Here is a 12,443-nt window from a genome sequence, read left to right on the forward strand (position 1 = left end):
CAAGGCTAGTGGCCACCAGCAAGTTACATTTCACATTTTTTACTTTTGATATTCATGTTTAATATACACTGATGTTAGATAGTCTGGCAAAATTGTTATCCGACATGGCAGAGGTCTGAGCATGCCCGAGTAAGGGCCTTTCACTGTGGTATTTTGATAAGCATATTTGATTAGCGCTCTAATTGCTAGACTGAACTGAGGTGCTACTTCGAAAGGAGTGAGTACATATCATGTTCTTTATAAACAGCAGAATCCACGTACATGCACGTGTAGATAAAGCTTGCAGCAACACACATGCTGGCACAATGATCATGCAGTGAAACATCTGTAGTAATTGCCCTAAATCCAGAATAATGACACGGCAGGTGATGCTGAGGCTTCACAGTCAGTTGGCTAACACTCTTGCACAGCTCTCCACTGGGACAGACACCCGCCCCCAACGCCAGACGTGAGCGTAGCTGCGCAACTGGGTTTATTTGTGGGGCAACATCACGCTGGTCCGGACAGTTTCCTGCACAAAGAGAAGACGGTGAAAACAACCTCAGCACTGAAAATATAATGCAATAATTTCTCTGTGTACAGGTATTAACACAGTGAACCTCAAGATGGTCGTCCTGGTGTTGACATGCCATTTACAAATTGCTCCAGCTTTCTGAGAGGTGTCTGTGATGAATTACATTTAGGGCCTTTGCACTTGCCTACTCATATTTTGTTTTCTTTAACATATCACTGAAAACCTGTCATATTTCAAAATCAAATAACCTTTGAAGAGCTATTGGCAATAGTCCCAAATTGCAATATACTATTGCATTTTTTGGTCCCTGGTTGGCACACACTAAAACAACTAAGAAAGGAAGAAAAAAAACATAGTCTGTATGGTATAAGGCTCAGAAAAATGGTGCATTCCCCAAATCCATAATTACCCCAACATAACAATTTCAGCAAGAACAACCATTGTACTAGTATTAGTAAAATTTTTAAACTGTAATTTGGCTATCCTATACATGTTGTCAACCTTTTCTTTGGTTTTCAACTGCTTTCCTGTATCAATAATAAATTATTAAAAAAAAATTTCCTTTAATTTTCACCCAGACCAAATTGTTTTAGCAAAAAAAAACTTAAGACCAGCAAAGAAGGAATATTTTTTTGCTTCTCCTAAAAAATGAACTAAGGTTGTTTCTGCCAAAAACTCTTCAGTTAAAATTAGGTATGAAGCCTTAATACGTTCTAGATCATCCTAAATTTGAGGTCATCTTATATGACTGTACATTCATATATGTTTATTTGGCATTTAAGAACCAAAACCTTTAGTTCAAATATTTACCTTTTTTTTCCCCCCTAAGGAAGATATCTGGCTCCCAATTAGTAGGTATGCACTTTTCGTGCTTATTTGTTCAGAGAATTCGAGGTTATTTTTCTCTGAAAGGGAGGTTATTTTGACTACCAAAATGGATAACAGTAATACCAATTTCATATCTCACGTGTCATGAAAATTGTGCCACGTGGCAGGCAAGAGTGGTTGGACCACACACACGACTAACTTGTCACGTCCTCGGTACGCACACGAACACCGATCGCCGAACTCCGCGAGTCGCACACGACTGCTCGCGCCGAGGGGTGAAGGCCAACTGGCGCGTACTGGCAGGTCCCGTTAGGGCTCGAGTCGATCTCCGCTCTCCATGACAATCGACCTACACCCGTTCGAGACACTACCACCGACCACACACGCCGACCGGTGAGGCACCGAGGTGGCATAACGACCTGTGCGAGCCACGGGAGCACCTGGGACGACGTCACTACTTAATATTAAAAAAGATGATATTAAAAAGGTATAATTGAAATTGAATGTCCAGTATTTGGAGAAGTATGAAGTCATTTCTCATTTCTTATTTAAATACTTACTGTAGCAGGTTTCCGCATTTTTGTCAAAAAAAAAGTAACTACGGTAAATTAACGCATTTTTGTTAAAAATGTTTATTACTTCGGATAAGTATGTAGGCCTACGCCACGTAAGTATTAGAGCACAACTACCACGCCACGCAAGTTCAATTCATACCGTTTACAAGTTTGTCGTATTCAACCACGCGCGGGCACGGCCGTAAACAGCTTTGTTTTGTTGACTTCATGTGAGTGTGCGTGAGCGAGACTGCGCGCGCAGCCTACCGGCTGCCAGCTGCACTGCTGCTGCTGATTGCATCATTGTGTGAGCTCAGCGAGAAACACCGTGTTGTGTAGCTACTGCGTATTTGTTTGATGTTTTGTGTACAAGTGTATCAAACTATACTCACGTCTTTGCTTACATCGTTCAAGTTATTCAAAACATTCAATTTCGCCTCTATACAAGTTTACACCGGTTTTCTTACCATAAATACTAAAAACATCGTCACATGTTCGCGTGTGAGAGGAAGCAGCGCATCATACTCTAGATGAATTATGGCGGCCGTGTTGATTTACTAATTCTGCACCAGGTTAGGCCTATGTTACGGACTTCGTCAGAAGTGCGTATTTTTAGCATAGTTTAATCAAATAGTTATGGATATCGGGTTTATTTGTTTTCAAACGTTAAGATTCGCGTAAAAATAGTATCCTATAATGTGGATATCGGGTTTATTCTTTTTAAACTGTTAAAATTAGCGTAAAAATGATTTCATGATTATTCGCTTTATATTGTCAAAATTCGCGTAAAAAATTGTTTTATCGCAAATGCAAATTTTGCATACCCCTACCAATTAGTTAACACACAAATATACACTTAACTCAAAAAAATTTATTCATTGATTTTCACAATTAATAATATCTTAGAAAAATCTAAATGTATGAATTTTTCAATAGTAATATTGCCATTGACTATTACTCACAGCCCTTACAATAGTCTGGATGGACGTTATGCCCCAGCTCCTTGAAATGGCAAGTACAGAGAATTAGGATAGGTCCCACCTTGGGACACATACCCAAAGACACAAACAAGGTTCTGTGCGTGGTATTTTCAGTTGATTCATCCTGGGATCTGGTCAAGTTCGAAACAAATTTGTTGATCAACATTTACTTCTTGTGATACAGTTCATGATTCCATAATAGACTGGATACAGTTCATTGGGGAGTCAATGCAGCAGAGAGTATTTTATTAATTTTTCTTTCTCAAAAACTGAATAGTATAGAATCTAATAAATTTGGCAGATGCAAAATGTCATTAATGTAAGACAGACTTAAAATTCTTAGAACGTAAAAACTTACTGTCAAACAAAAAAAAAAAAAATGCAATTAGATTAGATCAAGGGTTACAGGTTTAGGATTTTGTTGTAGTGCCCTACCTAGTCGAAATACTTATACATTGACAAAAATAAATATTCTCTTATGTCACTAGGCACAGAAATGAAAAAAAAAAAAAAAAAACTACAATCTGAGGCTCACATAGGTATATGTATCACAATTGACACACAAGAATATATTATTAACGAAAAATACTAAAAAATTCAGTGTCAAGTTAATGAATGTGAAGTGTTTGCTTGGAGATCTCATTTCCGAATACAACCCGAGCAGCGTGAATACCGGCGAATGCAGCGAGTGGTGCGTGCAGCACGCACAATTTGAATTGTTTATTGCGAATATAAGTTAGGTTTCCGGAGAAGAGGGAGGAGGTACGCCTCACGGTGTCCCAGGGCGCTGCAGCACACGCTTTGGGAACCTCTGGATTAGACTGAATGTGTGGAAGCTTTGAACACCAGGAGGGGAAATGGACGGAGTGTTGCTCATCAGTCGCCTACCTTCAGGGAGTCGATGGTGGCGTCCCAGTTGCGGGCGGCGATCCGGGGCACCACGAGGGTGAACAGGCTTATCACTTTGCTCACGTTCTTGCGGAACGTGGTGAGCACGTCGTTCACAGTCACCACGTCCCGCTCCTTCCAGCAGTCGTAGTCCGTTGCCATGGCGACCGCGCAGTAGCATAGCCCCGCCTCCTTCGCCAGCACCACCTGCCACACATGCGCACCGCTTCAACATGCAGACGGTGCAGTGCAAGTCAGTGCAGAACAAGTCACAGCTGTTCCATAGTCTCGCTCAAAGTGTAGGGCATAAATTGGGAGCCATGGAATTGTCTTTTCACTCCTGACAACCCCTAAAAATATGCCTTACGAACTTTAATACGTACAGAAACAAATGGCAAATACCATTGCTGAGTATTTTTAATGGTATACTTTGTTTTAAATTTTCAGTATTTGGTATTTTTGTTATTATTGGTGGGACTTGTCGGCTGCGATTTGAATTTGTTTGATTCTGTGGACGCTTGACCCGTAATTGTTGACATAGGATACGGGCAAGCAGGTTTTCTGCGCTGCAAGCTGTGTAAAGCGGTAAAGCACGTGGTCACTCGTGGCAGGAAGCGACAGCCAGAAGTTTTGTGGGCTCAGCCCTCCCTCTCTCTGCCGAACTTTCTGTCGTGTGCGCTAGTGCCAAGCAAGATCGGTGAGGGGATTGCTGGGACTGGAGTAGAGGAAACAGTGTGGGTACTTGGACGGGCCAATGAGAGCAGGTGTAGTGTAGGATGGGGCGACACAGTGTTTTCTCTAGAGTTAAGCGGGGTTCGTCAGCCAGCTGAGGATGGAGTAGGACATGTTTTTGGGTTGATTGTCACTTTTCAGAGAGAAGAAAGGAAGGCCGCTTACAGGAAGTGGGTGAGTTCTCCTTGACTATGAGCAGAAGGTTATCAGATCGCACACTGGTGAATGCTTTTGATTTTTGAAATGTAGATCAATATTTTAAAGGCAGTCTACAGGGACCAGCTTCTCATTTTGTAATTCCTTTATAGTTTCTCTCACTGGCATACTTTGCTAACATAACTGACGTGGTTATTTCTCTACTTACCTAAGGGTTTGTGGTTTTTTTTTTTTTATCAGTAAGCCTTAAGGACTTTTAAATTAATTTTTTTCTTTTTTTTTTTTGTAACAGGAGTTAAAAAATATTTTGGTCAAGATTGTGGCTTCCATTTTTAAATTATTTTTACTATTGTAACTGTTTTTGATAATCTAACCAGCGTTTTAAAGAGGAAACGTCCATTAGGTTATTTAAGTATCCTTCTAGTGTCCTAAGGGTTTGTTTCAAGTGGTAAGTGTTAAGATATTATTTTATTCTCTTGGAGTGGTGAGTTGAAACAACTTAGGTTTGAAAAGCTGCCGGCCTACCTGTAAAGACTGTCGGCCACACCTGTTAGCTTCGGCTATGAGTAGTTAGGGCAGTCCAGTGTTTCTCTAAATAACACTACACACTTCTCTTGTCCTCTGCCACTCGTTTTGTTAAGTGTTTTTACTTGGCTGAGTAATGTCTTTTGGTTTTTTGCATTTTTATTTTCCTGATTTGATAGGGATGGTGAAGGCAATTTGTATTGATTCTGCTGAGGCTCTAGCATACTTGTGCTAGGCCTATCATAGTTGTGTGATACAGTAACGTTAGAGTAAGGCTTTGGGGAGAGTCATTAGTGCCCGGACCATCAGCCCAGTCCTTCAGAGTAATAATAATGATGTTAAGACGTTCAGGCACTGAGTTTTGAATTTTGTGTTTCATGGCCTGACAGTATGCTCATCCTGGTTGCTACTGGTTGCTACTGGTTGTTACTTTCAGAAAACCACTGGTTCAAGTGATGACCACATTTATCCTACCAGCTCGTCATACTGCCCGTGCTTCTGTTGAACATCACACCAAGCAAGAGCTTAGGAAGTTTAACAAATCTCAATTTCATGGAAAGAATTCTGTGAATTGATCATTATGTAAAGAGTGTTCTGCCATTAGGGAGCGTCCCTAAACTTCCCCATGAGTGGTGACTAAAGTCGCAGGCTCACCTCTGGCACGGTGGTCATGTTGATGACGTGGCCGCCCCAGGCGCGGAACACACGGCTCTCCGCAAGCGACGAGAAGCGCGGGCCCTCGATCACGACGCACGTTCCCGTCGGCCGGAAGTCCAGCCCCAGCTCCCGGGCGCACTCCACGACCACCTGGCGTGTGTCGGGGCAGAAGGCCGGCTCCATGGGCAGGTGGCACACGCCCGCGGGCGACCCCTCCTCCCCGTCGTAGAACGTCTGGCTGCGCACTCTCGTCCTGGGGGGAACAAGCACTCGCTGAGCACGGGGTTCACTAGCTGGCTTGCAGAGTATGAGCTGTGTGTCCATGCAGTGGCATGAATGAATGAATGGAAGTATTAATGAATACAGTTTTAATGTGTTGTTGACATCAAGGCCATAACAGATGGATTAGAGTGAAGCGGTGAGATGAACTTGCAACAACAGAATTGATCTCATTAATGAAACAAATGAGTGCTCTGAGAAAATCCACTGGCTAAATGCAATGGAGACAACTGCCATACTTTTATGTAAGACTGATAAAACTTCTACCTTTATTGCTTCAAAGGATAGATCACAACCGCAAATCACCTATCTTTATCCTCAACACTGCACTAACCAAAATTAGATTTCTGTACTTGATTAAAACATTTGAAACACATTTCAATATAACACATTATTTCATAAATACAACATTAATGTAACTATTCTCTCAACTCGTTAAATAATATCTTTCACTTCCAACATGAAGGAGCAATCGTGATGCCATGTTGAAGTAAATAATTGAACACAGGTTGGCCAACAGAGACCTCCGGGACCTCGCGGGCCGGCGAAGAGCCCCACCTGTCCACGAAGGAGTCGAGCACCACGAGGCAGCCCGGGGGGATGTCCTCCTGCAGCGAGCCGGTCGCGGTGGACGCTATCACGTGCGTGCAGCCCGCAGCGCGCAGGGCCCAGATGTTGGCACGGTAGTTCACGTTGCTGGGCATGATGGTGTGCTTGCGCCCGTGCCTGCACACAGCACCGGAACTGTCCCCGCTCCGCCCACATGCCCGCTGAGCCAGACAGCTGCACTGTCAGCTCTATATGGGCGGAAAATAGTTTAAATTAGTTTAATTCAGCGAAAGGTCTTTAATTAAACACTTTCCGGACGAAGGTCATGTAAGACTAACCCTTCTGCTGGATTATCTAATGTCAATGCAGTTTTAACAGGAAAACAAAAAATGAAATGTGATATGTAACCTGCTAGAAAACAGGAAAAATACTAAAATGAAAAATACAACAAAAATTAACTTTCAGCGAACTAAAAAATTGAGTGCATGGAGTCCACAGGCGACAGAAGTGAAACTTCTTGCTTTTTAGGCATCGATAGATAAAATATTTACATTTTCAATCACACTATTCATATAAAAATAAATGATACTTATAAAGTTAATTACACATATCAGTAACTCTTTTCCATTTTAATTAAATTAAAAGAAATGTTAGCATCAATTGTTGGCCATTACGAAAACTGAGGAATAGACAAACACAAGCTACGTTACGAGAATTCGGTAGCATCACTGCTGCATCATTTCTACCTCTCCCCAGCCATCTCCCCTTCCAGCCATTACAACTAGCATGTATATAGCATGCTACGGTAAATACCTATCCCCCCCCCCCCAATATGACTGCTAGTGCATGCATTGGAGTGCAGTGCTGCTGACACACTCTCCTTCTCTACTGGTTCCCCCACCACATACCTAACTATTCCCCACATGCAATCGGAATTAACATAATGCTCGACAACTATAGCCCCCTCAGCAAAGAAGTTTCACTTCAAAATGCTGGCAGCACAGCAATATGACCCGGCAGTCAAGATTAACACTGGAATCCCCCTGATACAATCTGAAAGCAAGCAGTCGGATTGGCGTTGGTAATAAATATATGTGCCAAACCATGGAATTGGGGATTAAAAACCTTTCACTGTAATTGATTTAATCGCAGTTAAGGTACACAAAAAATGAAAACTTTCTTGCATGCATTACTTATAACTTTTCAAGTCATACGAAGTTTATTAGTGATATATCTTCAGGGTGTCACATTCTGGAAAGTCAGGGAGAATTCAGGGAAGTAGGAATTGGTAAGGAAAAGACATGGGAATTAACTTGAATTTCTAGAACAGTCACTGAAATTTCCCAGAGATAGATTGGGGAAAAATTCATGCTCCAATCTGCCATCACTCAGAATGTGAATAAATTCTTCTTTTTTTTCCAGATAATTTTTTTAGGTCATAGTCATACACCCCCCACCCCCATATCCCTTACAACTAAAAATAACTGAAGACATGAAATAGGTAATACTTTTCAAGATGTCAGAGTTGAGTTAAATTAGCCTAAGGGGCTATTACTGGGATGTATATACCTAACTCTTACGTACGTACACCTAACATCTAAACACTACAGTCATCTGTGTTCACAGACAGCCCCCCCCCCCCCCCCGCCTATCCCAAAATTAATACTGAATGCTTAAAGGTACTTGGTAGTCAAATAGGTATTTGCATCTTGACTGTTTTCTCAATGAATATAAGAAACATATAATATTTTTTTAAAGTTAAATGTAAATAAACACATCTTTGTTAAAATTTTAAAAGAAAAAAAATAGAAAAATAACTAAAAAAAAGGCAATGTTTAAATCTTGAATGTGCTGCTAACGCAAGCGGAATGAAACAATACGCAACTGTAATCACAGTCGACATTTTTAGCTTCCACCTCGTCCAACAGTATATATAATTATATCATAATTGCGAGAAATCAGACAGAGCGCCAGTGCATGTGGGTTTTGGTCGCATGTCGGAACATAGGCAGCCAGATGGTCCAACCAGGCGCCGGGGAAGCAAGCCGCACCTGGCCAGCAAGACGCAGTCCACGCCTCTGATCTTCCCTGATATCAGCACGTCAGACGGCGGGCCATACGGGGTCTCGTACGCTTCCTCCTTCCTGCCTTCCAGGATGTTCGGATCGTCCAATCCAGAACCACCGATAATTCCTATCTGCACAAAACAAAACAATACAAAAAAGAGCTAGTAATTTAGTACTAAATGTATCTCATGTTGACACTCCCTTTAACAATAAATTAGTAAGCCAACAAAACTGGAATGTAATTAATTAACGTGTTATCCTTACATCGGTAATTAATAAAACAATATATATATATATATATATATTCCTATAATAACCTATACATTTAACTTCACCTGTCAACTTCCAGTACTCCCAAAAAAATATTAAAATGTGGCATAGTATTTATGTAAAAAAAAAAAAAATTAAAGGGCATAAATAAAGTGAGATTTTGCAAATTAAAAAAATAAACAAGACGTTATACGATTATCGACGTTTAAAATTTAAATGGAAATCTCTGTGTTTATCTCAGCACGCTTGAGACTGCTCCGGTCATGAAGCAGCCAGCAGCTACAAAATATCCAGGAATAGTGTTCCATGTTGAATGATATTTGGTTGGGTCAGCACGATTTGGGTACTGACACCCACAATTTTGGTTTCTTTGAGAAGTAGGTCATATTTTTTTTTGTTCATTCCCTGATTCCAAGTCAACGCTTTAGCAAAAGCACAAGTACGTTTCCCTCTAAATCTCCTCCTGAACTGTACACAGTTACATTCTCCTTACGAACAAGTTTATCTTCTCTTGGTTCTCCGAACTTTCCCGGAACTACAGTTCCTGCTGCGTATGCAACCTGTCTCTTGCACCACCTCTTGATACCTGAGGTGTTCGTGATCATCCATTCCGTCCCGACTCCCCACTAACCTTCACCCATCTGGCTGCTCTCCTGCTAGCTGTCGAGTGAAGAGGACTTTTTTTTAGAAAAATTAAAATGAGGCTGTGAAAAATGTGTTTGAGGTTTATTAGCATACAAAACCGTGGTTCTAAACAGCAGAGTAATAATTATTACGTGGCCTACGTACCATTCCGAATCTGTGTCATTCTGTTTCCTTAAGTGCTGGAGGGCTAACTCTAATTGCTGCGTTTTTTTTTAGTTTTAATTTTAAATAAGGGATAAAACTTGACAAGTTGAAAGATGTGCTCTGCTAACCCCCCCAGAGTCACGGTTGTTAAAAATTTGCTACTAATTTTCAAGAAATAAAATTTTAAATATAATTTTGCTGGATAATAAGGAATGAAAATTTCGAATTTTACTAATTTTTTGTTAAGCCCCTAAACTCCACATCTGCCCTCACTTCTGTACCTTCACCATCTCCTCAGACAGCGTGGACTCCAGCGTGGCTCCTTCACGATGTGCAACTCCAGGGCAATGCCTTCTCTCAACACTTGTCCTTTTTCACATCTCTTTCAACATGCTCTGCCCCTCGTTCCTAGTTCTACACAGTAGGAAACTGTTTCCTACTGCATTCAGCCAGTAAAAAGGTATTTGCAAACACGTAGAATGAAATTCTAAAATGATTTTTTCCTTACATGTATTTGAATCATTCTCTAAGGCTCTACAATGATACGTAGATGGATCACATAAATGAAGAGAATCTCCTGGAACATAAAACTCTTGCGTCTGTTGCTTCCACAAAGCACAGAAACTTAACAAATGGCAACCATGAGATTGGATTTCATGATTACAAAATATTTTTATAATTAGAAAATAACTGAGCTTTGAGATCATAACACGGGTCAGGTTATACATATATGTTAAAAATTAACCACAATTAATAACAGTACATACACAAGATATTCTTTTACTTGAAACAATTTTTGACTAACATATTTAGAACATAAACAAACATAGCCACCACCACAGCCAATAACTCTGCTTAGCTTCCATTGGTCGCACTTAATCATGTAAATGGAACAGCTTAGCACTGCCGAGCTAATCCGTACAGGGTCGTGTCCGCATGCGTGCCATTTAAATAATCCGTTTGGTAAACTCTTTTGCCTTTTATGTGATCTAAGTCATTTTAGAGCTTACTTGAGAGGGTGTTATCATACTTAAAGTAGTTCACCATTATTTTGCCATTTAAGAAATAGGTAATTTTAGTTTGGGTACAAAAAACTTAGTAAAATTGTGATAATGGTTAGTGGAGTTATAGGTAAACTATATTAAAAATACTGTAAAAACTGGTCAATGGTTGGTTAAGTTGATTTAATTTGTTACACTCACAATTGGGGTTTCACCTGGTGGCAAGAAGTCCTTCCATTTTCTAACCCCCTGCCTCCCCACCTCACTTTATTCTTCTTCTCAGGTCACTTGCATTTCTCACCCCCAACATTCCTTCTCCAGCCAATTCCACTTCCTCCCTATCCTAACTATGAAGGCGTGCCTCTCTCTTTCTGTTTCCCACAATTTACTACAGAGATTTCACCCGGTATCTCTCTGTGTACCCTAGTTCCTGCTGCCCCTAACCCCCTCAACTTAAACAGCCTAACCTTTCTACTCTCATCCTCCTCTGTAATACTTCCCACCCCACATTCTTAACCATCTCAGTTGTACTATGCATTTTTCCCTCTTGCCCTCCCCTTCTCCACATACCCACTTCGATATTCTACGCAGCTTCTTCTCCATCTCCTTTATCTCGTTTACTTGGTACTGTAAAATCGCGTGATCGGTAAGTTAGGTTAGGTTAGATTAGCTACATTGTATCTAATACAATTATTCAAAATCAAACGTACTAACCTTAACGGCGTATTTGCTCATGTTGAATTAGTTAACAGTACAAAACGATATATGGATGTCAACTATCAGCATCCACTTCTTCCAAGCAACTTCTGTCAAGCAAATCTTTTTTCACACGACTGACAATGTGGTACAGAGTTCAGTTTATTTCCACACTGTACCAAGGCATTAATTGCTTTTTTTTTTCTCCGCCTGTGTCATCTTGATATTTGACCCTGCCGTGGCCTAATAACCGATAACCCCACACTGTTACACAGTACATAAGCTGTGACAAGCAAAGAATACCAATCGCACCAAGTACAGTGAGGTTATGACTACGAGTAGCTAAAAAAATTCGGCAACCAAATGGTGAAATGTTGTTTAATCAACTAAATAATTATTGTTCATACATATTGGGATTATTCATAATCAAAATTTCATGAGAAGTTTATTTTACGATAAGACTCTTTTTAATGTTTTAAATCTCAAGGCGGCCATGCGCGCTTTAGTTGTCATAGAGTAAATAAGGGCGTGGCTTGCCGAAAAAAAGCAGGTGGTCGTTACAGCGGTCTACAACTTGTAACCGACAACTGTGGCTAAGTTACATGTTGCTGCAATACATTGAACCATGAAAAAACTCAAAATAAAATGCTAAACTGTAAAAAAAATTTAAAACTAAACGAGTTAAAAATTATGCCTACATTTATAATACAAAACTCCCTTTAACACAATGTTAATGATGGGTTTAAGTACTACTAGCGCAGTTAGTTCGCAGGCCGCCGCAAGCTTCACTAATCCGACCGAGAATGAATGTTATTTGTTAAACCTATTTATGGGAAGCCTTTTTTTCACAAACGAGAGAGCCAAAACCCGAAGTTCATGCTTTTTTTCCGTATCTTTTATGTAGCTATCCTAACCAAATCAATCGTCCACAATGTTTTAAAGTATTTATAATGTACCTA

The 12,443-nt window shown here is 40.5% G+C and overlaps 1 protein-coding gene across 1 annotated transcript; it reads right to left on the reverse strand.

Moving 5' to 3' along the window:
• Positions 1-211: 211 nt before the first annotated feature.
• Positions 212-12,233, reverse strand: LOC134532612 (S-methyl-5'-thioadenosine phosphorylase). Its single transcript, XM_063369194.1, has 6 exons — positions 11,503-12,233; positions 8,714-8,859; positions 6,672-6,839; positions 5,832-6,087; positions 3,765-3,971; positions 212-511 (listed from the first exon to the last, which is right to left on the reverse strand). The coding sequence occupies exons 1-6, from the start codon at positions 11,521-11,523 to the stop codon at positions 473-475; spliced, it is 837 nt and encodes a 278-aa protein (XP_063225264.1). The 5' UTR covers positions 11,524-12,233; the 3' UTR covers positions 212-472.
• Between the last annotated feature and the right edge of the window lie 210 nt (positions 12,234-12,443).

This window comes from Bacillus rossius, chromosome 6 (assembly GCF_032445375.1).
Source record: "Bacillus rossius redtenbacheri isolate Brsri chromosome 6, Brsri_v3, whole genome shotgun sequence".
NCBI lineage: Eukaryota > Metazoa > Arthropoda > Insecta > Phasmatodea > Bacillidae > Bacillus > Bacillus rossius.

Excerpts from the sequence above, each read along its gene's own strand:
- LOC134532612 (XM_063369194.1), bottom strand. The coding sequence starts at position 11,523 with ATGAGCAAATACGCCGTTAAG. Across the intron at positions 6,088-6,671 it reads CTCGACTCCTTCGTGGACAG|GACGAGAGTGCGCAGCCAGA; the intron begins GTGGGGCTCTTC and ends TGTTCCCCCCAG. Across the intron at positions 512-3,764 it reads CCACCATCGACTCCCTGAAG|GAAACTGTCCGGACCAGCGT; the intron begins GTAGGCGACTGA and ends CTCTTTGTGCAG.